The following is a 26,356-nucleotide window of genomic DNA, read 5'->3' on the forward strand; positions in this document are numbered from 1 at the left end:
CGAAAAATGATTTAAGCCGAAGAATGACTGAAAAATCGTATGCATCTTATATTCTACACCTAGTAATAATGAATCTAAGAAATCATGCAGTTAGGCAAGGTACAGGACATGCACACACATTAGTGTAAACGGCGTACCTTTTCCAACTCTATGCTGTGATCTGTGTGTGTGCTACCATCGAGCTGCAAAAACGCATACATATAAATGTTGGAGCGTCACAAATCAAACAATCACGCGGCCTGCAGGACTATTCTGTAACTTGTGACATTTGGCGACAGTCGCGCAACTGTTGCGATCTGTCATTAAAAAAATATACGGCTGGGTGCATATTGGTTACAATCGCCTGAACGTCCAGCCTCTCTTGAAACTAGCGTCTATAGAAAAAGCCCAAGCTTCTTCATGGCAACTATGAAATGCTTAAATACTTTAGTCTTTTAAGCCCCAGCATTTTTAATGGTAACCAAACCTGCCAAAAATCAAACGCTTAAAAAACGCTATAAAGAAGCGTTCGCTAAGGCGATAGTAGCCAACGGGCATCCATTTGTGTGCCATCTGGAGATAACGAGTCGCAAGGAGAGTTGCGTGATAGTCGCTTAGTGTCAAAAAAGTTATGGAAAGTACTCAGATAGATAAAATCCATTTTCTGTAAGCGTCTAGTAGATCTAATCATATGGAACCATGAGCTTTGTAGCCATGGAAATATTTGTCAAGCACACTTTTTCATTTTTTGTCCACTTACATGCGTAAGTATGGAAAATGGTTTTTATATATTATGCCCTTGAAAGCAAAGCAAAGTAAAATTTAACTAGTCAATAATATTACATATCGCTTCTATTATTATATATCTATTAAAATATTTATTAATATTATATAGTAGTTGTAACATAACAAAGCTATTTAAAAATAAATGTAAGATCAAAGATGATATAACCAAAAAAATGTTAAATTAATTTTATTATTAATGAATGAGATAGGTAGCTTTGATGGAATGAAATGATACAGACAATTGATGAAATTAATGATAATATGGTAATAATCTAGGTAAAGGTAGGTACTATTTTATTATGACCATAATTAAATTTAGATTCATCATCATCCAAAGTGTATGATTTATCATTTTCAAATGAAATGTCTTCTTGATTACTTGGCTTGAAGACATGACTCTTTTTCTATTTACCTACCTGTACCTTCCCTTTGAAAATCCCTTTGAAAATACCTAAAGTGATGTTCAACTATTTATTTATTATTAGGCATTAATGTTATGGTTTGAAATAGCGTAAAATATTTACCTCGTGGTCGCTCATCTGCGAGAGTTCGTGCGCAAGGGAGTTAGTGGCAACGAGCGGTCCGCTTACTCCATCAAGCAAGCTGCGTCCTTCTTCTACGCCTCGGGTCAATATTTGCGCTTGGAGTTCCTCCTGCGCTTCCGTTAAAGCTGAAATACCAAACAGTTTTTTCAACTTAATTTTTACTTGGATATGAATGTACAATGTATATATCTGTACTAATATGTGGCATAATTCTTAAAGTTATACAGTACTATCACTTTAATAAGTCGCATCGGCAAAACTAGTTTGCGCAGAAAAGTGCAACTTTACGCTGACTTAAATCGAACGTCCACAAATGAAATACAGACCATATTGATTGACGTTAAGATTTTAAACCCAAGAACGACAGATATTCCTGCTATTTCGCTCATAATTCGCGCGTACAACGCGCGCAGGTAACAACCAATAGCGGACGGACGCGCGCTATAATTGGCGCGATATTTTCGCGCTATTCAAAAATAAGTTTCAAGTTATTATTTCAATTTCAGACTAGCTCAAGTTGCACAGTGATAAGTTGTAATTCTATCTCGACTACATAACAGTTACTTACATTTGTTCTGCGTACGAAGCAACGTCAGTTCTTGTCTCAATTCATCGAGGCGGGGGTCGGGCGGCGGGGGCGGCGCAGCCCGCAGCGTTCGCAGCTCAGCTTGCGCAGCGGCGAGTTGCGCTCGGACGGACTCGGCCGCTTCCCGCTCGCGTCGCTCCGCGTCCCGCGCTGCGCTGAGCTGCGCTGCGAGTTCGCCCGCGGCTTCCTGCGCTTCGCGGGCGCTGCGCGTGCCAATGTCGGCGTTTGCACGTAACGTTTCCGCTACACCTCGTAGCCGGCCAACCTGCGCGACAACAGAAATCGAACATAGCTTATAATTCAAAAATATGGAGGTAGAAATTTAACAAATAGGGCTGTCTTTACTCTGACTGGCTACTAGCTAGCATGAACGCTAGAAGTTTCGCACTAAACCCAGGAAAGTACTCGTTTTATAGATTCAAAGTCAAATTATAATGTAAGTAGGTAGATACAGTACATAGTTTCATGCCATACCTACTGTTTTATCGTTAATTCTGTCTTTTATTGTGTAATAAACTATGTCTAGTATACTGTATACTATAAACACTTTTTAACAGTAATTTCTCGGTCATTAAATATTGCTTTTATATGTATCATAAAGTGTAAGACAATTTAATATTATGTTGCAAGCTTTCACTGATTTGCATTGTTAATTAATAGACTTATTATCGAAAGACTCAGGTCAATGTACGAAAATTATTTTTGCAAAAGTATGCAAACGTTTTGTTATGTTATTTACCTTATAATTTAAAATACCTAATATATAGATATTTTACCAATCTTTCAATTTATCAAAATATTTAGGCTTTAGAATCTTCTAAATGCATCTGTTTCGGCATAGCTTTTCTTCAACCTTTGTATATAATATACTAGAGACCATTCCTTTTACATTTCATCTAAGATCCTTACCTCTTGTTTAAGGTGGGATGCCTCTGACTCGGCAGCGGCCAGTCGGTCGGTGAGGGCAGCCAGTTGCGCGTCTCGGTCGCGCTCGACGCGCGCGATCGCCTCTCGGCATCGCTTCTGTTCTTCCGCTATGCGCTCCTCGCATCTGCACTCGATCTGTGAATGAACGACACCATTATAATAATGCTAGTTCGTTGAATTTCGTTTTCAAGCGTTCTATTTAGATCTATGCAAAAGTTAAAATTAATAGGTAATACCTATTCCGAAATCGTAAATATCAAATTCCACCTTTAAGTCTTGTTTCGAATAATTTCGGGAATTGTGATACTGTACAGTATTTTTTTTGTATTTTTCGTACGTTCAACGGTACGATTTGGCCTTGCATTTTATTTTGATATAATAATGTTTTGTTTCCTCTTTCTTGTTTAGATTAAACGTGGTATGTACTATGTACCCGTTATCTGCATTATAATATTCACCTCTCTGATTTGTTCGTCGAGCATGTGCACGCGCGCTTGCAACACCGCGTTGTCGGACTTGGCGCGGGCGTACCTCTCGTCGGCGGTGCTCTGAGTGTCCGCCAGTGACGTCACTTGCTGCTGTAGCAGCTGGACCTGGCAACAACAAAATGCATATAAAATGTATGATCTATAAATTTTTTACGACCTTTTATTTGGCGCGTTTGGAACCCTTGTACTTAGTATACGTAAACTTAAAACTAAATTTTATGTTTACGGGCATTATACAAGAAAATGACAGATGGAATTTCACATTGTTATATCTATTGGGTAGATACATAATTAGTTAGTAGATTAGATACGTTAAACGATTATTTATTCAGAAAAAATTAAAAAAAAAACTAAGTACCTAGATGATTTGAATAAGAAATCTTGAGATTATTAATTACATAATTAGCGACTTTCACGTATCAATGATAACATGCGAAAGGCGTAGAATAGAAAAATGTTGGCGCTAATGCAAATACGTCTTCGTCCAACAATGGTTATAGTATAATAATTTCCTTCTGCCATGACTGCCAATCCATACCTTGGCCAGCGTGGAGGACTATGACCAAACCCTTCTCATTCTGAGAAGAGACCTGTGCTCTGTAGTGAGCCGGCGATGGCTTATGATGTGTGATAATTTCCTTATCATTTTGACGTTTCTTCTGATTGTCTTTTTCCAAAAGCGTTACCTTAAAGAGAGAAAACTTTTCTTTTCTCAATTTCAGTAGGAATTATCGGTTTCCGATTGTGTGTGTAATCGGTAAATTAAAAGTTCTTCCATTAGAGAGAAAAGCTTTTGAAAGAAATAATAGAAAGGTTGAATAATTGATGGTGGCGATGATGATAATGATGTCGATGAATGTGTCTATTTGCTTACCAAAATTGATTACCGGCTACGAACAAACTTGCTTAACCAAAGCGATAAATACAATAATATACAAGGCCACAACGCCACCTACTCTCTATGAAGTATTCAGCTTACTATACTGCCATGCATACCCACAGACATAGTCGATGAATACATTATTGAATTAGAATTACGCGTACATTGGTCATGAGTCATGACTAACGCAATTGTCACGTCAAAGGAGCTCAGTGACAAACAGGAAGGGAGTCGTTTAGGAGTTTAGATTGAGTGTAATCAATGTTATGATTGAATAACATGGGTGTTTGAGAAATAGGTAAGTAGGTACATAACTACAGAGGTTCACTGACTAGCCTCTGAACTTGAATCTGAATCCGACCCAAAAAGAGGGGTGTTATAAGTTTGACGTGTGTATCTGTTTGTGGCACCGTAGCTCCTAAACGAATGAACCGATATTGATTTAGTTAGCTTTGTTTCAAAGGTGGCTTGATCGAGAGAGCTATAATCCAAGAAAATCTGTTCAGCCGTTTGAAGATTGTTTTTATAAAGATAAAATAACTTGTTGTGTTGTGTGTGTGTGTGTGTTGAAAGAATTGGTTTTAATAAAGAGAAAACAACTTGTAAGTCTCTAATACAATCACATAGGTACAATCCTATAGAATAATATAATATAGTCAATAACAAAACTGGAATAACAAACTAAGAACGCAACTGTAAAAAGAATCAAAATTGATCGTATGCCAAAACGTGATTCACATCTGATTATAACTTTACGAATAGGTACGTCAGATTAGGATTTGCAATATTTAATTCTCTTTGAAAAGGGATGAATTTACTGGCCAGAATAAGATTTATTGAGCGAATTGAGTCGCATGTTCAAAACAAAGGGTGCTAAAATTAAAGTCTGTAAGACTCATTTACGAAGAATTTGCTGAACAAACGATCGTTTGCTCAGCAAATTCGTCGGACACAGCATCTGCATCGGGGCGGATCGCTAGTAGGTATTATATTTAAAAAAAAAACTGCCACACCTCTTCCAAGTTAGCCTGCTACCACGTTGGAGTGCATAATCACTAACCACCAGGTGAGATCGCAAATTAAGAGACTTGTGATCGAATAAAAAACAAAAATTAAAAACAGCGGAACTGTAAAATATGGTGTTGATATGATAGTATAAATTCCACTCGATAATTTTGTATCAACAACTCATTATCATGAATGAACTCATAACCTTATCGTCTGTTAAAGATTGAAATAAAAGGCAAAAATCTACTTCTGTTAATAATACAAAGTATTATCTACTTCGGTACAGGTTATAAGAATAAATAAGTACAGTAGTTAGGCAATGATTAGCCGGCAATAGATTTTTATACATGGAAATTCGAGATAAGGTAACTGTAACTGGTCAATAGGTAAATTTACAATCAAAATAAACTTCATGTGCCAATTAATCTAACTTGAATAATGTAATAAGTACAATTGCGTGTAAACATGTGTCTCGAAACTAGATAGTTAAGCGCTGAACCGATATCCATACTAATATTATAAATGCGAAAGTGTGTCTGTCAGTCTGTCTGTCTGCTACCTTTTCACGGCCCAACAGTTTAACCGAATTCTGACGAAATTTGGTACAGGGTTAGCTTATATCCCGGGGACGGACATAGGCTACTTTTTTCCGGAAAATCAAAGAGTTCTCACGGGATTCCCAAAAAACCCATCCGCTTCACCGATTTGTATGAAAGGTACCGAGGTAGCTTACGTCCCTGTAATTGACATAGGAAACTTTTTATCCCGGAAAATCAACACGCATCAAACAGCTCCCACGGGATCTTTAAAAACCTAAATCCATGCGGACGAAGTGCGGGCATCCTCTAGTTATGAATAACTAAGTCACAATATAAACGTACTGTATTCTCCATTCTGCAATTCAATTTTCAATGTTGTTGACGGAATCATCGCTTCGTGATTTAATTGACTGATTTGAATTATTGCTTTTTATGGATAAGTATCAAGTTTGTTACTTACGATTCCACATTTTGTTAGGTAATAGTGCCTGTGCCATATTTTACGATATCACTTATCACGATAATTAATTATATATTTTGGACATTAGTTCACAATATTCAATTCTTTTCTCTCCTTTTATTGAGTAAATCTGCACATCATTTTTTTTAAATCATGTTTGGCAGGTAGGTAGGTTTAATAGTACAAGTAAAGGAATAAATCCAAAAACCGTGAATTTGTGGTTATTTAATAAAAAAAAATGTGTTTAAATTAAGTAAGAAAACTATACCAAATGGGGTATCATATGAAAGGGCTCTACTTTTTTTTTTTTCTTTAATCTGGCTTTACTCTGATTAGCCAATGTCAAGTTTGTGATATTTTCAAGTTATTGAATTTATACAAGTATGGACTCCGTCTGCGCCGGCGCCCGCCGACATACGCGCGGCGCCCCTTTAGAGCGCTTCCCAGTCAGTTCCACCACCAAAAAACACCAACTAACACAAAAACCAGCCACTCTTAACAAAAAAAAAACACTCCAAACAAGCACAGCACGCGCGCCAGCAAATGCCATCGCAGACGAAGTCCAGGGCTCTACTTGTACATTCTAAAACAGATTTTTATTTATTTTTATGCGAACTAGTATTTGATTTATCGTGCAAAATGTCGGAAAAAATACTCGAGTACGGAACCATCAGTGCGCGAGTCAGACTCGCACTTGGCCGGTTTTTTTTCGTTGATAAAAAACGCGTGAACTTGTTTTTGTATGAGTAAGCATTAATAATGTTTTTCATGATTTTGTTCCGGTTAGGAAGAAACTTTTTCGTTGTAAATTAAAGAACCGATATTTGCATAACATTTTGATGGAGCAATTTTATAAACTAACCATACGAGAAATTCGTTACCTTCAAGAGCGTGACCAATAAAGTGATTGTTTTTAGGACCTACTTGATTGATTGAATAACAAAAAATTAATTGATGCTTTGATCGATTGAATAACTAACAGCACGTGCGGATTATAATTTACTTAAGTAGGTATAGATTTCGTTGATAGTAAATCCGGTCTCTCAATAGTAAGACGATATAGAATAGAAACCTGTCAAGCATATCGTAAACAGTGCAGTCACTGACCTGGAGCTTTTTAGGGTTCCTTAAAAAAGAAAAAAGGAACCCTTATAAGATCGCTTTGTTATCTGTCTGTCGTGTCTGTCAGAAACCTATAGGGTACTTCCCGTTGAACTAGAATCTTATAAATCTCTTAGGTAAGTCTTATAACCAAAGTAAAAAAGGAAAACTGAATTTGTGGTTACGTCACAAAAAAATTGATATTTTTGCACGATGTTACGGCATACGGAACCCGTCGTGTGTGAGTCCGACTCGCACTTGACCGGTTTTTTATTCGAAATATCACACATAGTGTCAGTGTAAGGAAATATTATTTAATTACTGAAATATAAAATTATAATAATTATGTACTAACAGTCAGCGTTGAAGGCCAGGATTTTTATTGTTAAGTATAGATAGAGAAAGAAAAACTATATGGAATTCATGGAAGTGCTTCAAGTTCATTACAAATTGTCTTACTGTAATATTTTAGCTATGGTATCGTCCAGATGAGATTTTCATAATAAATAGAAGATAAATTACGATCGTTATCGATTTATTAAAGAGGTGAAAGTGAAATTGATTTAAAAATAATGTTATGCGATTTATAGCTACTCGTAAGCCGATATATCTATTGAATAATATTAAGCCATAAAGTTTATATTTAATGAATTCGCAATTTTTTTTTAAATGAAAGTAAGTACTTACGGGTTACTTGTGATGTAACGATTAACGAATAACGAGTTAATAGCGAATAACGAGTATCTGTTGGTTAGTTAACTGCTGAATTTTGAATCTAAGTAAAAACAAGAAATATTGCTGCTTCCTACATCCATAATGTCAATTTCTTTTATTATTTCTTCTACACTTTTTAATTTCTTCTTAAATGCTTGTCTCTTCTCGATAGAACCCATACCTAGGTAGATTTTTTTTCCCAAACCGATGGTAGTTTAGACATATTTTTAGAATTAAAAGCCATAACTTGGTCCCAATGAAATAAATATATTTTTTGGAATTTTTTAGCAGCCTTGTACCTACTTTGTTTTTCTCTTGATGTGATCTTCTTCATTTGTAGTTTGAATATCGCTGTTCTTATGTCCAACCGTAATTAAGTCGGTATCAATGTTTATAAAAACCTTAATACATGGAGTAGTTTATCCTTTTTTAACGTATTCATATTCTTTTAGATCTAAGAAAATTCGTAGTGACAGAGTTGTGTGAAGGAACCGGCTGAGCTTTCAGTTGCCCACAACTTGTTATATATTGTAACTTTTTATGATTTGAAAAGAGCGATGCTGAGTTTCTTACTGGCTCTTCTCAGTAGAATCTTTCTGAACCGGTTGTAGAGTCACAGACGTAGCATAAAAGACACGAGATGTCCTGCATGGAATGAAGTAAAACAATTTTCTTACAGTTAATATAAAAGTACATGTAGGTATTCAGAGAAAAAACATAAGGAATAACCTTGTTAATTAGATATGTGAATTGTAAACTAACAATTATCGCATTAATGAGTGTATGAGATCATTCTCCACAAATGTGTTCGTCGGTAAGTAATTTATAATGAAGCAAACAACGAAAACCGCGGATATGCTCATTACATGAACGAATTTTGAATTTTCGTCTATTTATAGTTGTATATTTTCAGAGGATTACAAATATGAGTGTCCTATGTTATTTGTTATTGTATTTCATAATACTTAAATCTACCATCGGCTAAGTCTTAACTTGCACTGAACATTTATAATTTAAAGGACTAAAATTACTATTCTTAGACGAACCACTCATTAGTTTTTATAACAATAAAATCTCTTTTTAATTCCATTCTGTATATTTTTATCAAAGAACGTTAATTCGATAAAATAATATAACCAACAACCTTGCCAACAATTTTAAATATATAAAACTCGGCGAAAATAAATGAGTTGACGATAAATTTATTACTTTAACTAATATACCTACCTCCTTAGAAACAAATATTCAATGTTGGGAAAGGCATACAAGGGATCCATTAAATGACAGGATTTGCTATGCGTTTTGGCATAATTACTGCTGTGATTTACAAAATAACCTAACAACGCGATCACAGAACAACTGAATATAAGCTTCATAGTTCCAATCATGGACGCGATGAATAATGTTTGCGCAACAAAATATATCTGGATAATTCTCTACTCCGTCAGTCATTTATCAATTTGTTACTTACGAATTACGATTAATGGAATTGACTCAAGCGGAATGTAATCAGGGGGCACGGCAGTGCCCCCGCCAAGACGAGCCAAACGGCGGCGGCCGGGGCGCTACGTACCTTTTTCTCGAAGTGTTTCGCCGTATTTTCGACCCGTCATAACTTCGGTCTGGATGACGCTAGAAAGCTGAAATTTTCAGTATAAGGTGTCCTCAGCAAATTTACCAAATATACTAAGTATCAAATATCTAGCTTTTATGGTTACAGATTTATTGATACCTAAAATACGCCGATTTCGTCCCTCACTGATGATCATCACAATTCATAGTCTGTAATTCTAGGGTACTTCCAGAAGTCCTAGAAGGCTGAAATTCGGTATGTAGACTAGAAATTGCATACAAACTACAGAAAAATTGAGAAATTGGAATTTCCCCCCCTCTACGCCTCTTATGAGAAAAGCAAATCTGTAAATTCTGTCGCTAGAATGCTGATATTTTCAGGATAAGATGTCCTTGGCAGATTGATTAAACGCATTGAGTATCAATTGTCTAGCTTTTATAGTTTCAGATTTATTGACAGTCAAAACTTCTAGTCTGTAATTCTAGGGTACTTCTCGAAGTCCTAGAAGACTGAAATTTGGTATGTAGACTAGAAATTGCATACAAACTACAGGAAAATTGAGAAATTGGAATTTCCCCCCCTCTACGCCTCTTATGAGAAAAGCAAATCTGTAAATTCTGTCGCTAGAATGCTGATATTTTCAGGATAAGATGTCCTTGGCAGATTCATTAAACGCACTGAGTATCAATTGTCTAACTTTTATAGTTTCAGATTTATCGACAGTCAAAACTTCTAGTCTGTAATTCTAGGGTACTTCCCGAAGTCTTAGAAGACTGAAATTTGGTATGTAGACTAGAAATTGCATACAAACTACAGGAAAATTAAGAAATTGGAAATTTCACCCCTGTACGCCTCTATATGGGGGAAGCAAATCTGTAAATTCTATCGCTAGAATGCTGATATCTTCAGAATAAGATGTCCTTGGCAGATTCATTAAACGCACTGAGTATCAATTGTCTATCTTTTATAGTTTCAGATTTATCGACATTCAAAACCTCTAGTCACAAATTCTAGGGTACTTTCTAAAGTCCTAGATGACTGAAATTTGGCATTAAGTAGGAATTCCAAGAATTATGAACAACAGATAAATTAAGAAATCGGGTCCCCCTTCATCCTCTCGTATATGAGATGCATATCTGTAAAATCTGTTGCTCGAATTCTAAAGTTTTCAGGATAAGATGTCCGTGGCAGATTTATAAAACGTACCTACCAAGTATCTGTGTTTCCTGAAGTCCTAAAAGACTGAAATTTGGTATATCTGCTTCAAAATTGAGTTGCAAGATTCCACCCGAACAAACATATTCACATACGAGTACATTGCAAGTTGAATAAAAGCTTTTAAAAAAAGAGGTGACGATAGAGAGTGGGCCATGAAAATGATGTACCTACAAAAAATAGATCCAAAAAAATCTAGGGCACCTGCCAAAAAGAAATGAAATCCCACCAAAAACATTTCATGTAAAAAGGTAGCCAAGACTCACAAGTTCATAATGTTTTCACTGTTAAAAAGTTATGAGATCTCTAATAGAGCCAAGCCCCTAGCTGAGCTTAGACTTGTGCTGGCCATGGGACCTATCTGAAGTCCAAAGTAATATAGCTCTTAAATGTTCTTGAGTGTATCACATTTATAACAATAAATAACAAATCACTCTACTTACAAGCTCTGATTCTACAAACCCTATATCTTGGTAAAAAAAAGTACGGCTTGGCCGTTTACAGTTCGTGGATTTTTTATCTGAAATGACATTTAAGCCTGGAATAGCTTCTGCGACCATCACGAAGTACAATACAAATTAGTAATTGTCGAACAAACTATTCCTTAAGGCCTTAAAATATGTTATGTGATGTAATAGTTTTACGAACATTAAACGGCCAAGCCGTCCTTTTTTTACCAAGATGTAGGGTTTGTAGAATCAGAGCTTGTAAGTAGAGTGATTTGTTATTTATTGTTATAAATGTGATACACTCAAGAACATTTAAGAGCTATATTACTTTGGACTTCAGATAGGTCCCATGGCCAGCACAAATCTAAGCTCAGCTTGGCTCTATTAGAGATCTCATAACTTTTTAACAGTGAAAACATTATGAACTTGTGAGTCTTGGCTACCTTTTTACATTAAATGTTTTTGGTGGGATATATAATGAACTTATAATAAAAATGTGTACATGTACAAGTAAACGAAACAGATGAAAAACAAAAGCGAAATAATTGCATCATCAGGCGTAATGTTTAACTTAAATCCCTTTACATAGAGAATAGCGAATGAGTTAAAATTGCGATTGTTATCGGCAAGGCAAGTGCACTAGGCGCTTTGGCTGAATAGCCACTCGTGACTTCCCAGAGCGGGCGCATTTTCCAACAACTTGTCTTGCAACTTTCCACCGTTTGTTCGCAGCTTTATGTATGAATATTTACACATTGATAAAACACGGACTGTAATGAATGTAACCACTGTAGGCTTTCAAAAGAAAGAGCAAGAATATTGACGGTAAAAAGACATCACATCACACTAATGTGTGTGTATGTGTCTGTGTGTGTTTGTGTGTGTGTGTGTATATTTGTTACTCCTTCACGCAAAAACTACTGAACGGATTGGGCTGAAATTTAGAATAGAGATAGATTATACCCTGGATTAGTACGTAGGCTACTTTTTATCCCAGAAAATCAAAGAGTTCCCACGGGATTTTTAAAAAACCTACATCCAAGCGAACGAAGTCGTGGGCATCAGATAGTTAGCAAATATTTTGTAAAAGATACGATGCGGGAATTGTTACTTAGAAGTTAGAACGTATTACTCATAATATTCCTCATTATAGACGAAGTATGTAACATAGTTGTGATTTATGTAAATACATCTGCGCAATAGTTGTCATCGGTTGATTTCATCGTATACCTTGCCTTGGTAATACTGTTTGCAAGCGAATATGGTCACAGAGAAAGATGGTAAGTAGGGATTGTGATTGCACATTCCATTCAAGACAATATGATATTTATGATATTTGATAGGTAATGGTAAGTATGGATTGCGATTGCAGATTGCTTATAAGGTAATGATAGGTAATGACTGATCTTATAAAGCAGTAATAGCCTAGTGGTTAAAACGTTCACCACTGATTCGGGAGGTCGGGTGTTTGACCCCGGAAAGACCTCTTTTTAAAGTTTTAAGCAATTAAATGTCACTTGCTTTAACGGTGAAGGAAAACATCGTTAGGAAACCTGCATGCCTGAGTTCTCTATCATGTTCTCAAAGGTGTATGAAGCCTGCCAATCCGCACTTGCCAGCGTGGCGAACTAAAGCCTACTAAGCTCACTCTGGAGGAAACGATGAGTTAATCATGATGAATGACTGATAATAACTGTGGTATTTATGTTTTTTCCGATAATAATCAACAGTTTGCTGTTAGCTATTTCTACGGCTTAAAATTATACTTCTTCATCCATATTCAGTTCTGTTTCGCTCATTTCATTTCACTGCATTCGACAGTTCGCGTAGGCCGTTCTATACGCGTCTTTTGATGGATATTTATTACTTATCGTCGAGATTTGAGTTCAATTTCTGCAGCAAGTGAATGTTTCAAGTCATGTAATGAAAAAGAAAGTAATCCGACTTGAACGTTTAATGAATTACAACTTCTTGGAGTTTGATCTGGTTCTTTGAAGGACTTAATGTGTTTTAATAAGTGATTGTACGAGTAACTGTACCGTATTGGGTTTCGGGTTCAATGTATCGAGTTACATAGCATAATTTAACTGGATTTTATGACAGTATCTGTTACAATTAATATAGTATTACAACTAAACGGGTTTTCTGTGACCTTGTTTTCTGGATTCTAAACCATTTGATATCAAAGCCTTTTAAAGTTTTAATAATCGTCCAAACAATTCAATGGCAATTTCGTTTTAACTACTATATCGGGATTGCGTTTTAACTATGTAGTAAATTTTTTTACCCACCATAATTAACTTTATTTTTGACTAATTGATGTTCATCTTCATCTGCTGTGTTTTAACTATGTTACGAGCTTTTATTAACATCAAAAGCAGCAAAGTATATTTAATTTATATATAAACCAGAATTTGCATCAAGTAATCCCATTTCTTCCCAAAAATCTTTATTTGTGACATTGCTACCTAGTAACCTGTGTAATCGTAATTAATACCTACTTTCAAATACGTACATTTACTTCATCAACGCTTTCTATTCAATTACCATAGTCACCTTTAGTGCCTTTAGTTAGAGTCTTTTTCCTTAATTTAATAATAAAGCCACATTTACATTTGACCTAGCAACCGATGTAAATTGGACGCAACGACCTAAGCGTGGACGAATCGATATATGCATTCAATACCATGTTAACGGTCGGTCGCCGACCGCTTTCCGACTCGAATTACTGCGTGAAATAATTATTATCTGTCACTGTTTTACTGGTTTTACTCACATCATTCATGAACATTTAAGATCTTTGAGATAAAAAGTAATAGTAAAATACGCAGACTCTGGTTAAATATTGGAAGCACGTTAAAACGAAGGAAAAGACACTAAACTCATTTGCTACTCAATACTAATCTTAATTTTCCTAAAACAAATTTTATCAATTAAGTTGAGAATTTAAAGAAAATGATAAACTACACAAAAGATAATATTAAATAATGGTGCGTAGGTTAGATAGAGCATGAAAGAGTTAAAATATTACATCGAAGAGCCGATACGCCAAACCTTTAAAGTTGGGTCATAAGATGAAATGGCTCTCTATATCAATGGGAAATTAATAAAAGATCCAAATATTTTTCCAATGATGCAAATTACAGTACTCGTAACAAAAGCGTATCTGCCAATCATACGGTAGAGTCATTGGCGTTCACATTGTGTAAAGGTAGAAAGAGCTAAAGCAAAGTATAATGGGATAAGAATACGAATACATAAACATCTTGTGATGGATGGCGCGGGCAATAACCCAGTAATCATCTCTGACGCTAATGATCTAAATAATTCAGATTGCAGTAAATTAAACACGACGTTTGTTACCTATTTGTGTAATAATAAGATTTTACAAAGCGATGATGATTTTATCTCAGTATTGCTTCATTTCTTAAAATTATACTGTTTCTTGCGGAGTACGATGAAATCTTCGATATTTAAGTACATTAACTGTATAAAGAGTTAACTGTTGTCCTAGTAAAGTTTATCGATTATTTTTAACAGGATTTGGGAATTCTTAATTAATTGTTGAGTAAATGAATTCATTCATTCAGTTGCAATATTCACAAATACTATAAAAACTTACTCAAATATAAAAATTACAATACAAAAATGTCATCCAAACCACTGTAACGAGGCAGGGTGCCCAGTATGCTGACTGTGTTCATTTAATATTTTGTTATTAGGATTAGCTTCCTGAAAAATGAAAACTACTCTAGATACGGAAAAATTGAACGTAGAATAATTTTTAGTGTTCTTTGTGTATGGCACGTATCTAGGTTTTTTGGTATCATTTGAGATGACAATGATTTAACTGTTTATGATGATATATCTCCCACCCAGAATATGAATAGGTATAGGTTTTATTATCTTATCGTTACTAAAGATATAATAAACAAGGATAATCTTAAGCGAGTTAACATTGAAGTTGTTACTTTTTGTTTTTCTGTACAACTTTTCAGTAGGTACAAAAGTAAAGGAGTTTATTGATGTCGAAGCTCTTTTGGCTATAAATTGGTCGAATAATTAAATTACTTTATATGTATAATTTTTATAAATTATATATTTTTGTCACAGTGCTTGTCTTACTACGGCCATTTAATAATATGTTTATGGTTATAACAGACTGGTTGATATTGAACTAATAAAATTACATATTATGCTTAATATAGAAACGACAGTTATTCGGATTACATAATTGGAGAAAACCAATAATTAATTATAATTTCAACGCCAGTAGCTAAGACAGACGCAAATTATATCAGAGGTATATTATTATAATGAATAGTAATAGTTATGATTGGTGTTGCACAACCTATTTAAATTTCACGCGAATTCAATAAATATGCATCAATTAATTTTTTTATGCGACATTCTGATTTCATTTTATCACCAACTGATATTTAGTTTTTGACTTTTCTTATAATATTAGTACCAACTCGTAGATAAATGGTAAGCGTAACTTTGATAGATCTGGCAAATCAACATTTGTAACTACTTATGGAAGAAATCAGAAGATAGTGAAAATTCTTAATGTAATTTCTGCATTCAATTTATTTATTTTAGCAGAATTACGATTTCTTTTGTAGAATTATTCACGTAATGTATTAAAGATATCATTTCTATTTCTTAGGTTCATGTTCTTACTTTGAAATTTTGCAATAATTACTTGATATAGATAGATAGATAAAACACTTTATTGCACACAAAAACACATGTAAAGGATCACAACACAGAAAGAAGAAAACAGAAAAAACAATTGTGTGCAAAGGCGGCCTTATTGCTTGGAGCAATCTCTACCACGTAACCTTTGCTGATATAGGTACGTTTGTGAAATTGTTATTTTTATCTGGTCTGAAACTTGTAATGATCAACATCGTAGTTAAAATTGTTTTTACTCGATTACCTTGCAAAAAAGAAAAAATACAAGGATCTTTAATCATCACAGTATTGCATTGCATTAGCTACTGTATTTCCTGTTTAAATACAAAACTACTTATGAGTTACATTGTAACTGCGCTGCTTATAAATGTACTTCCTAACTCTATATCATTTGATACAAAAAAATTAAAAAAAAAAAGATTCCGACGAATTAAGAATCTCTTCCTTTTTTGGAAGTCGGTTAAAAAGAGTAATTAACTACTAATAGACAAAGAAAAGATGGTATAGGAAACAGATTAACTGGATAATGTGATGCACACTAACACAGTTTGTTGAGATAGATGTAGGTATACATTTTAAGGTTGTACTACAGAAACGGCCCTGGCATACTTGTTGGCACAGATATACGTCAGTTGTTATTTACATTGACCCATATTAATAGTATAGGGGGTGATGTAGTCTGATTGCGGAAGCATAAGATATCTAAACGAAAGAAAATAAAGGGATTCGTGTTCTAAATGTATTCATACACATATAATAAAAGTAAAATCTGGATTAGGATAGTAAATAAACCGTAAACAAGCAGTACATTAACGACCCTGGCATACTTCCTGGCACTTATATACGTCAGGTGTTACATTGGCCCATATTAATAGTATAGGGGGTGATGTAATCTGATTTCGGGAGTATTAGATATATAAATGGACTCGTCTTCTAAATTTGTTGATGCAGATTATGGTTAACGTAGGATCTGGGTTAGGGCATTAAGCAGACCTTAAACAAGCACATGATCATGTAAGAACAAAAAAGGTTTAATTCTAGTGATGATAATAATTTTTATTGTAGCAATTGAACAAAAACGAATTGTTTAAGTTTACTAATTACATTCGTTAGTGTAGTGTGAAAATTCAAAACATTTTAAGGGCGTTGTTGTTTATTTAATAATTATATCCGTAATAGATTTATTCAAGGAAATGCTACTTAGTACTTATATACATCAGCACGAATGAAGCCTTAATTTGATAGATCATAAAAATTATCGAACATTATCTTAAGGATATTAAAGAGGGAAATCACTCCTACATTTACGAGATTAGGTTCGTTCTGTAATAATAATTAGGTGGATTAATATATCCTTATGAAAAAGCCTAGAAAGGGCCTAAACCTGTTATGAAACTGGTATTTAAAACAACATGTTTAAGTAGTTGACTGCTTGGTGTACAAACATGCCGAACACCTGCACTTTGCACTAGGTGTCTACCTAAGAAGACCTCATAATATGCAAATAAAATGCATCTACTGAAAAACATATTTAGGTTGGTAGATAAATAAAATTCGTTCTGCTATTAATTCGATCAGATTCCTTGTTTTCGTACTTTTTTATTGCTCACTTTATGAATCTCTTATTGGAAAAGTTTGTGAAGCTTTAAACGAATAGGTCTTATTAATATTTAGATGATAAGTATCCTATATTGACCCAGGGTTTAAAATCCAGACTTGAACTAGAAACCTGAAACTACACGTAAAAGGTGAAGATAGAACTAAGTACATATATTAAAAATGTCTAATACGGAAATTATTTCACAAACCTAGAACCAATAAAATATATAATCAAGATAAAGGACTTTCATGATCTCTATAAGCTAACAGTAAAAATAAAAATAACGACTGCCGAACAAAAACGACCGTCAAGAGACCAACTCGGATTAATTTGAAGTATGTAAGTAGTTTGTTATTACTATTGTTTATACAATAAGAATGTTATCTTTTTACTGTCCATGTGAAATAGATAGCCAGATAAAAAACGATAATCAGAACATGTTTAATTAGTAATTCTCAAAGCTTTCTATTATCTCGTATTATATGTAATAGGTACGTAACGAACCGACATGACAGGTTGCCTTGTCAATAGATCGTTATGCAAAGTGAAACATTATAGACATTTCCTTCTTACGACCAATTGTTTTACTTGACGAGTAGTTTGTAGCGATTTGTGAGGCTGTGAGAAAATCATGTGAGCCTAATCGTACGTGTAATGGAATCATTTGATTAAGGAACGAAAGTGTTACTGACTGTGGAATAACAATTTATACCGACGTCATAAGGAAAGCAATAGAAGATTTAACAGAATTAAAATATGTAACTTATAGAGTATTATTTGTTTATTTAAGTACTTAATAAATAATAACCGAAGAGAATTTCAAAAATTTTAGTCAAAGAGTCTTGGAGACCAAATGAAGCAATGAAGTGATAACTATTATAAAACTATTGAAAAGATTTAGATTTAGACAAAATTATATATGTAACCACGAAATATGAAAAACCTTTGTGGTTATATTATAGTGAAAATAAAAAATACTTATTACGGGTTTGAAGGTAGAGTATGATAACTGATAAGATAGTCACATAAAAATCCCATACATCTGTTAGCACCCGTTAATCGCATTGGCTGCCTAAATACATGCGATAATAAAGATATGATAACAGCAGCTGATAATGAAAGTGATTCTGAGACTTTCTGATGCGTAGATGTATAACTTACTTCGAAATATGGTTTTGAAACCAATATTCATGAGCATAAGTGTAGTGGAAAATTCTCGATTTATCGAAGAAATTTTCAAGATATTTACAAGTATAAGCATGTATGGCAATGGTTAAAGCAAATAGCATTGTAAATGGTAATTCATTTCTTACAAACTTCGACATCGCGTGTAATGGCTCTGCGGAATCGCAAATGCGTCAAAACTTTTCACGCGATTTTCCGTCTTTTATTGTGACTGTTACGTAATAAATAACTTTGATGGAATCGTGCCTTTATCTATGGTAGAGTATAGATTGCGTGACACAAGTAGCGACTAGCGATGGTTCATGGTACGGACAGGTAAAGGATTGGAGACGTCGCGCTCCAATCATCCGAAAAAAACACTTTTGATTTCGACAGAGTTGGCTTAACAGTTATGTACAATCTACTACCTACCATAGATTTAAAAAGACTTAAAGATAGGGCAAAAAAGGGTTTGGATGGAATGTGTTGAAGAAGTCCTGAAGAACATAGGTAAATATACAAACTGGAGAGGGCAGGAGAATGATCGCGATAGATGAAAAGAAAAGAAAAGTGGAAGAGGCCAGGATCAAAAGGTTATATACCGTAACATTATGATGACTATTATAGATTTTTTTAAATTCTTAATGCTCGAAGTAATAATGACACATTGGTAGTTGGTACTCTATGACTCAAATGAGGACAAATCTGGGACAAATATTTATCGTTATATTTCAGGGACGTCATGATGACGCCAATAATTAAAAATAATTAAAGTATTGCTATAATTGGATTAAAGCCATAAACAGTTGTAACTCACTTGATCAGACAAATTGTCACACCATTGATGAGCGGCTGTTTTCTTTCCACCATTCACACCATTGGTCAAATGGGGCATTAAAGGACCACCAGTAAACAAATCCTCAGTAACACTATTGTCTGATGTAATCCGCACTCTCTCAGCAGGATCCTGAGGACCTACGAAATCGAACTGTCCATCCCACATGTCGTATTCTAACTCCAAACTATCCTCAACTTCAATCGATTCACCCATGGTGCCGCCAGAGCGGTTGAAGAGTCCAGACTTAAACATTTAGAAAACTGTGGTAGGTCCATTAAATTACGTTTTCTTTGGATTTACTCATATATTACACACAACACATTAGCCCTAATCAACATCTAATTTGACTTACAAAACGGATTAGATTAGTAGAAGATAAGTCTTTGAATGGCACATTGAATTATACAAAAGTCGTTGGAACTTGTTACACGGCACTGTGAATTTAATTGGACTAATTGACCACTTTGTCTTACATTTGTATAATCTCACACTTGTTGTCACATAGCGTAAAACACTTCACGGCTTTCTCACGAGTTCGATTATGTGTGAATTAAACTTGCCAATTAATTGTCGTCGTACAAGAGTATCAAAATATCCGGCAAAAACAGACACTCACGGAGTCGATTCAAAACGTTTAACGGTTGCCCTAACATCGTTTGTGTAGCACTACCCGTCGCGTCCACTGGACTGGGTGTCAATACTCCATTAAATGTTGATAGGAACTGTGCTTTATTTTGAATGTTTGTTTAAGGGAGAAACTTTGGAAGTTAACGTGTACGTTCCGTTGAGTCAGAGTCACGCTCGGCACTGAGCGGCTGACGGCCGGTGCGCCCCACCCATCGCACGGCGTGATTATCAGCCTGCCAACGCCGCACAGCCGCACAAATAAACCTTATTCGCTCCCTGCACATATGCACGATCGTCTGATGGATAGTTCCAAGGCAATAACCCCTATGCATTTGCTCCCCCAGTCTGGTTGCATCTCGTAATTTTATGGGCGAGGGGCCACCATGATTGCTCGGTCATTCAGAGAGCCGACTCTATTTAAATACGAGCGTAGAGGTTTTCCTGGGGATACAAATACAAACACTCAGTGACGGTGCTATATTCTAACCAATATTTTAACAACATAGGTAACCAAAACCATTTTTAAAAAAGTCTAGCAAATTACTGATACCTTACCCAAGAATAACTAAAAATCCAAATAATTAAACAAGACGGAGGCATGAGAAAGTGGAAAAGCAAATAATGAATAAGTAATAACTGATTAATATTGGAAATGAGCAAACGGTTAATTGAGATAAGACGATAAAAAATGTTTAATCCAAGATCGAAATTGAAACCTTTGTCAGTGAGAGCGTGTAAAATGGGAGGCTGAATTGAATGCCAACAATATTGCGGACTTATTCGCGGATAACTAATATTGTATAAGACGTAATTAAATCAGAGCGAATAATAAATTAAATAGTTACGTTTCATACATAATTTGTCTGACACGAAATGTTATGAAAGATAAAGTTTTTTTTTTTAGTTTTATTAAATCATCGCTGCCTATGAACATTTGCAAAGATACCTATTACCTATATTTGGAATTTGTTCTGTATCTGGAAACCCCCATATCACAATAATTTAAATGTAACAAAAAGCTGGCTTCAGATTTCGAGTCGGATACTAATTTGACGTCTTTTGTAAACAACGGATTCATTACCGTTTTTTGTTTCAACAAACAAAGTTGATGGAATCCATATTGCATCCGTGAATACATCATTTCCTACACCTTATCTTCTTCAATGGATACTTGAGGAGCCACGAAAATAGACGCTACTTCGTCTTTCTTGATGGGAATCTAAATGTCTGTTTTATGCGTTTCTTATCGTGTTTCGTCCTCAAGTGATCTGTATTTTAATTTAATTACCTCTAATCTCTACAAACGAACAGACATCCTGGCTAGATGATTGACAGGTTTATTAACAGTCGGCTAAAACTGCTGATGTCGTATAGATGTGACCGGGTAATATTACAGCGACTCATTATTTTCTTTAATACGTGGGTGGTCTGAGATAGTAATATCAATTACTCAGTACTCATTATCATCAGTTAGGTCAACTAAGCTACTCAGTAAAATGGACGACACTCTTAACATTAAGTTTACGAGCTTAGCGCTTATTAAACCAGTCAGATCGCTGAAGACATCAACGGATTAGATTTCCTACATATTCTTAGATACTAAAACAATTTCATCAAATAATACGTAGTGCGGAGTGCCTGATATTAAGTGTGAAATCCACCAATAAAATCAACCCATTTTCATTTCTTAGCATATTTTTACTGCGCTGGAAAAATTTCAATAAACTTAATAGTTCATTCCGTGCGAATTTTAGTTTAGTTAAAAATAAAATTGACATGGTACGTAACACGTAAACAAATGAACGAGAAGTTGTAGATTGTATCAATGACTCGAAAAAAGTACCAGTATACACAAATTACACAAAATTACAGAACAATGCACTATTATAAAGAACTTTTTGTTAAAGTCTGATAATAAGTCGTCAGTTATGTCAGGCAAACAATAGAGTGTTTAATTATTTCCAAATGGGATTTGGAATATTCGCGCATTTTATTAAATGTACATTGACTGTAAAGTGCAAATGGTAACAACGTAAAATTATTACAATAAGGAGGATGACTACTAGTAAATCAGAGACTTTTAATCAAATGTCAATACGCTCGCATAGTATGGGAGCTTGTATGAAATACACAGACGTGACGTCATACACATTTGACGTAATTTGACTACTTTTTTAGTTAAATCGATATTAAATCAAAATGGTTAGGTAACTTAAAATTAAAACTAGCAGCGAATATGGATTTTACCAATTCTGGAAGACCCTCTATTTAATAATTACCTCGTTTAGAAACAGAACCTAGTTAGCAAGTAATAAATTACAAAGCAATACGAGCCAGTAAATAACATCTATACGACAGACACTTTGCTGAAACGAATCGCTTGGTAGTACAAGTTACAAGATTTGTCGATAAGGTCGGCAGGTGAGTAGGAAATAGCAACAAGCAAATCGACAAAACATGTTACCAGAATTTACAGATAAGCACCAATTTAAAAAGCTTCCTGATTCCTGAATTTACTCCCTCGTTTCGAAACAATAGTTACCACGTAATTAATTACAAAGCAATACGAGCCAATAAATATTTTCTACACGACAGACAATGTACCTACTTGTGCTGAAACGAATCGCTTGGTAGTACAAGTTACAAGATTTGTCGATAGGGTCGGTAGATGAGTATGAAATAGCAACAAGCCGATGAAAAAACATGTTTTTTTTTAACCCCCGACCAAAAAAGAGGGGTGTTATAAGTTTGACGTGTGTATCTGTGTATCTGTGTATCTGTGTATCTGTCTGTGGCATCGTAGCGCCTAAACGAATGAACCGATTTTAATTTAGTTTTTTTTGTTTGAAAGGTGGCTTGATCGAGAGTGTTCTTGGCTATAATCTAAAAAAATTGGTTCAGCCGTTTAAGAGTTATCAGCTCTTTTCTAGTTTTCTTGTAGAAAAGAAGGTTAGATAACCGTTAGGTTCATAATATTATGTCAATAGACAAATGTCAAGCTGTCAAGATGGACGTTGCCTACATACATAATTATTTATTTGAAAATGATGTTTTGGAAAACTCAGATACTTTGGATCGTCGGGGGTGTTATAAATTTTTAATTTACACTTGTTTATTATGAGATTGACTTGCGCTTAATAATAATCATGGCAAAGAAACGGAGGTCTACCAGAATTCACAGATATGCACCAATTTAAAGAGCTTCCCGATTCCTGAATTGACAGAAACGGAAACCAACGGGCGTTACGAAAATCGATTGATCGCTAGGCTACATGACGACACTAGACTCAGAATTTATTACATTCGACAACCCCATTGCTAATTCAAGATTATGATTGGACATGCGATATTCTTCATGAGCTCGGCTTTCCCCCTTACTCATCAATTCTAGGATTAGTGAAATGATGAAGCTCTGTCGTTTAATTAGGGTTGGAATTAATGAACGCTGTTTTCTTTTACTTCAAGTTTTTATCGTTTTTAGCTATCGATTGTGGCTGGGATTTCCAAACAATATTAGATTTTCTTCTTACGATTAATTCTTTGTTAGCAGCTGTATGAATAGCTCAGATAGGTGTGTCGACCGCTTCCCTTATCTGGCCGACCCATCATCTTGGGAAACAACCGCGAGGTCTCTTTCCTCCGATCTTGCCAGTAATTATGAATCTTTATAATATGTATGTACCTATACACAATAAGTATGAGAGCAAGACAAACCTAAATTTTCCAGTTGTGCCTATTACATGCTTTACGAGAATGCTTACAGTTTTTGTACGATTGAGTGCCTAGGTAGCTATGCATGTAACAATGACTGGAATGCAATTATTATTATAGTGACAAAAACGATCACTTCATTGGGATTGAGTACTTCGATACAACTCATGAGTGAAGAAAACAAGTCATTTAAAGGAGTCAATGAAGGTCGTATTCATTATAATAGAAGTTTTATTTACATGATAGTTACGTAAGATGTTTAAACTTTAAAATACCTATTGCAACAGTACCTATTTCTTTAACGTCAATTCTATGTTGTAATTGTTTTAACTATGATATTACATCTATTTCTCTAATTTCTATTATGTCTTAAATTCTCTAATATCTATTTTCTAATTTATGCTATTTAACATAGGTAGGTAGTAGGTACCTAGGTAGGTATGTTAAGTTTGTTTGATTTGGCATCCACATCGCATGTAAATTCAAATTATTCTTTATTCAAGAATGACCTTCACCAGGTATTAGATATGATTCATCTTGGTAATGTATTAGTAAGGTTGATAAATAATTAAGTAATAACTACCACTGGTTCTCTAACTGTATCTTCACTTGTTGCAGCAACTGGATATACCTAGTTTAATTTCGCTTGGGGTACCTGGTAGCTATGTTTATGGGCACACCTGACAAATTACGCCTATACTTGTAAAAGCTATCATATTTGCACAGTCAAGTACACTTCACCACCGGGTTATGGCATCGTTGCCTACCATGGAGTACTATGCTAAAGACTAAGATACTACCAGATCAAATCAGAAATGAGGTGATCCGTAATCCTCAAGTTTGAACATTGTGGCTCTCTGGAGATATCACTTCCTACAGGATATGTGCCATTTCTCTTTGTTGGAGGCCGTATTGAAGGGCTTGTTATCTCTTATCTGTTCAGACCAACATCTCGGGCTACGTCCTTTCTTTATAGTCGTTATTCCTCATTCCTGAGGGCCATAACTCCTTTCCATGAATCACACAATGGCAGGAGTTCTCTTCGAATAACAGTGCGGTGGGTCTCCAGATCCTTCTGATCCTCCACAGGGTCTCTTTCCTGCAATATTGCCAGTGACCATGAATTTCTCGATGCTACTTGTGTACATAGATATCATTTCCCACGCTTAAGAGTCCTTTGGTGACCTATATTCAAGTACTTAACAGTTAATTGTGGTTCGCGACATCTCAAGCCCCGTTGGTCTCAATTAGCTGCTAATTATACAATTAGAACAAAACCCCAGATCTAGCACAATCCACAGGACATGTCAGCCTAAAATTGATCAACTGTTACGACTCTAACCTAGTTACGAGTAGCTACCGTTGCCCCTTGCGGAGACTATTTTAAAATTTTGGTCAGGTTTTGAGGATGTTTTTAAATGACGCTGGGCTGGTATTTCGGCTGGCATGTTCTGATATAAAAAAAAATATTACGAGACGTATTTGAAGAGGATCTTGCCAAATGATAAGCCATGGAGTTTGATTACCTAGAGAATATAGATGACTGCCTAATTCGTACACCGCATTTTTTTTCTAAACGTTTAGGACAGAACGTGGCAGGGTAAGTACAGTTTTGTTTTTTTTACAAATTGACTCTACCGTCGGAATCGAACCTGGGTTTACGAAATATCCTATGTTTTGCGCATAGACAAGAGATTCACGTCAATTTTGGTGTTCACTGGCAAGTACCTAACTTTCGCAATTTCTTGCAGAAGGCAGTTTTGGCGTTTCATTTTTGCACTGTATAAACACTCGCAGCAAATCAATTTCTGTAAGTTTTCTTGCTTGAAATTGACTTGCTGTAAATTTGCACATTGCAAGTGACTTGCCAACGCTGACTTCTGCAAGTTATACCTATTGCTAAATTTTAACAACAGAAACCGTGGCGCAGGCTTACGCATCTTTTGCTTTCGTCCTGTTGTGCCAGAACTCACTACATTATAGTAGAGTAGTAGAGATTGACATTATCATTATAAATTTTATACCTACCTAACTATAATACTAGAAACATTTGAAAAATGCAACTAGAACCACACTTCCTCAATATAAATATTGATTACAATTCTAAACTTTGATATTATTATAGAATACTGATATTGCTTGCCATTTTGTTTTTGTAAAAGGCATTGAGAAGAATTTAGTGCTTTGATTATGTAGTTTGGCTTTTACCTCTAGAGTTAAACGATATGAACGATATCAATTTAATAATAAAATAATATTATAGTACATTAATATTACACAACGGAATGCATTAGAATTTGGAAAGTAACATAGGTGATTGACTGATTGGCTCGTGCGGACATTTCAAATAAAATAAACCTACCTAGCAGAAAGAATGATAAAAAAAAATTAGACACTTATCGTCTTTTCCGCATTATACTTAAATATCTAGTTTTTCTTTCCAAAGAAGACATATTATTCTGATGTTA

General features: G+C 34.9%; 1 protein-coding gene across 5 annotated transcripts in view; it reads right to left on the reverse strand.

Annotated features, from left to right (window-relative positions):
• The window catches only part of LOC123868299 (rab11 family-interacting protein 4A), a 127,569-nt gene that overhangs the window by 3,218 nt on the left and 97,995 nt on the right, over positions 1–26,356 (reverse strand). For 4 of the 5 annotated variants that reach the window (XM_045910758.1, XM_045910756.1, XM_045910759.1 and 1 more), the window contains 5 exons: positions 3,282–3,416; positions 2,806–2,958; positions 1,879–2,161; positions 1,290–1,435; positions 138–182 (listed from right to left, as the gene is read on the reverse strand). In XM_045910758.1, coding sequence (XP_045766714.1) covers positions 138–182; positions 1,290–1,435; positions 1,879–2,161; positions 2,806–2,958; positions 3,282–3,416 — 762 coding nt within the window. The remainder of the gene's footprint in view (positions 1–137; positions 183–1,289; positions 1,436–1,878; positions 2,162–2,805; positions 2,959–3,281; positions 3,417–26,356) is intronic. The other variant, XM_045910755.1, reaches the window with a different exon arrangement.

Source organism: Maniola jurtina, chromosome 9 (assembly GCF_905333055.1).
Source record: "Maniola jurtina chromosome 9, ilManJurt1.1, whole genome shotgun sequence".
In the NCBI taxonomy this organism is placed as follows: Eukaryota; Metazoa; Arthropoda; class Insecta; order Lepidoptera; family Nymphalidae; genus Maniola; species Maniola jurtina.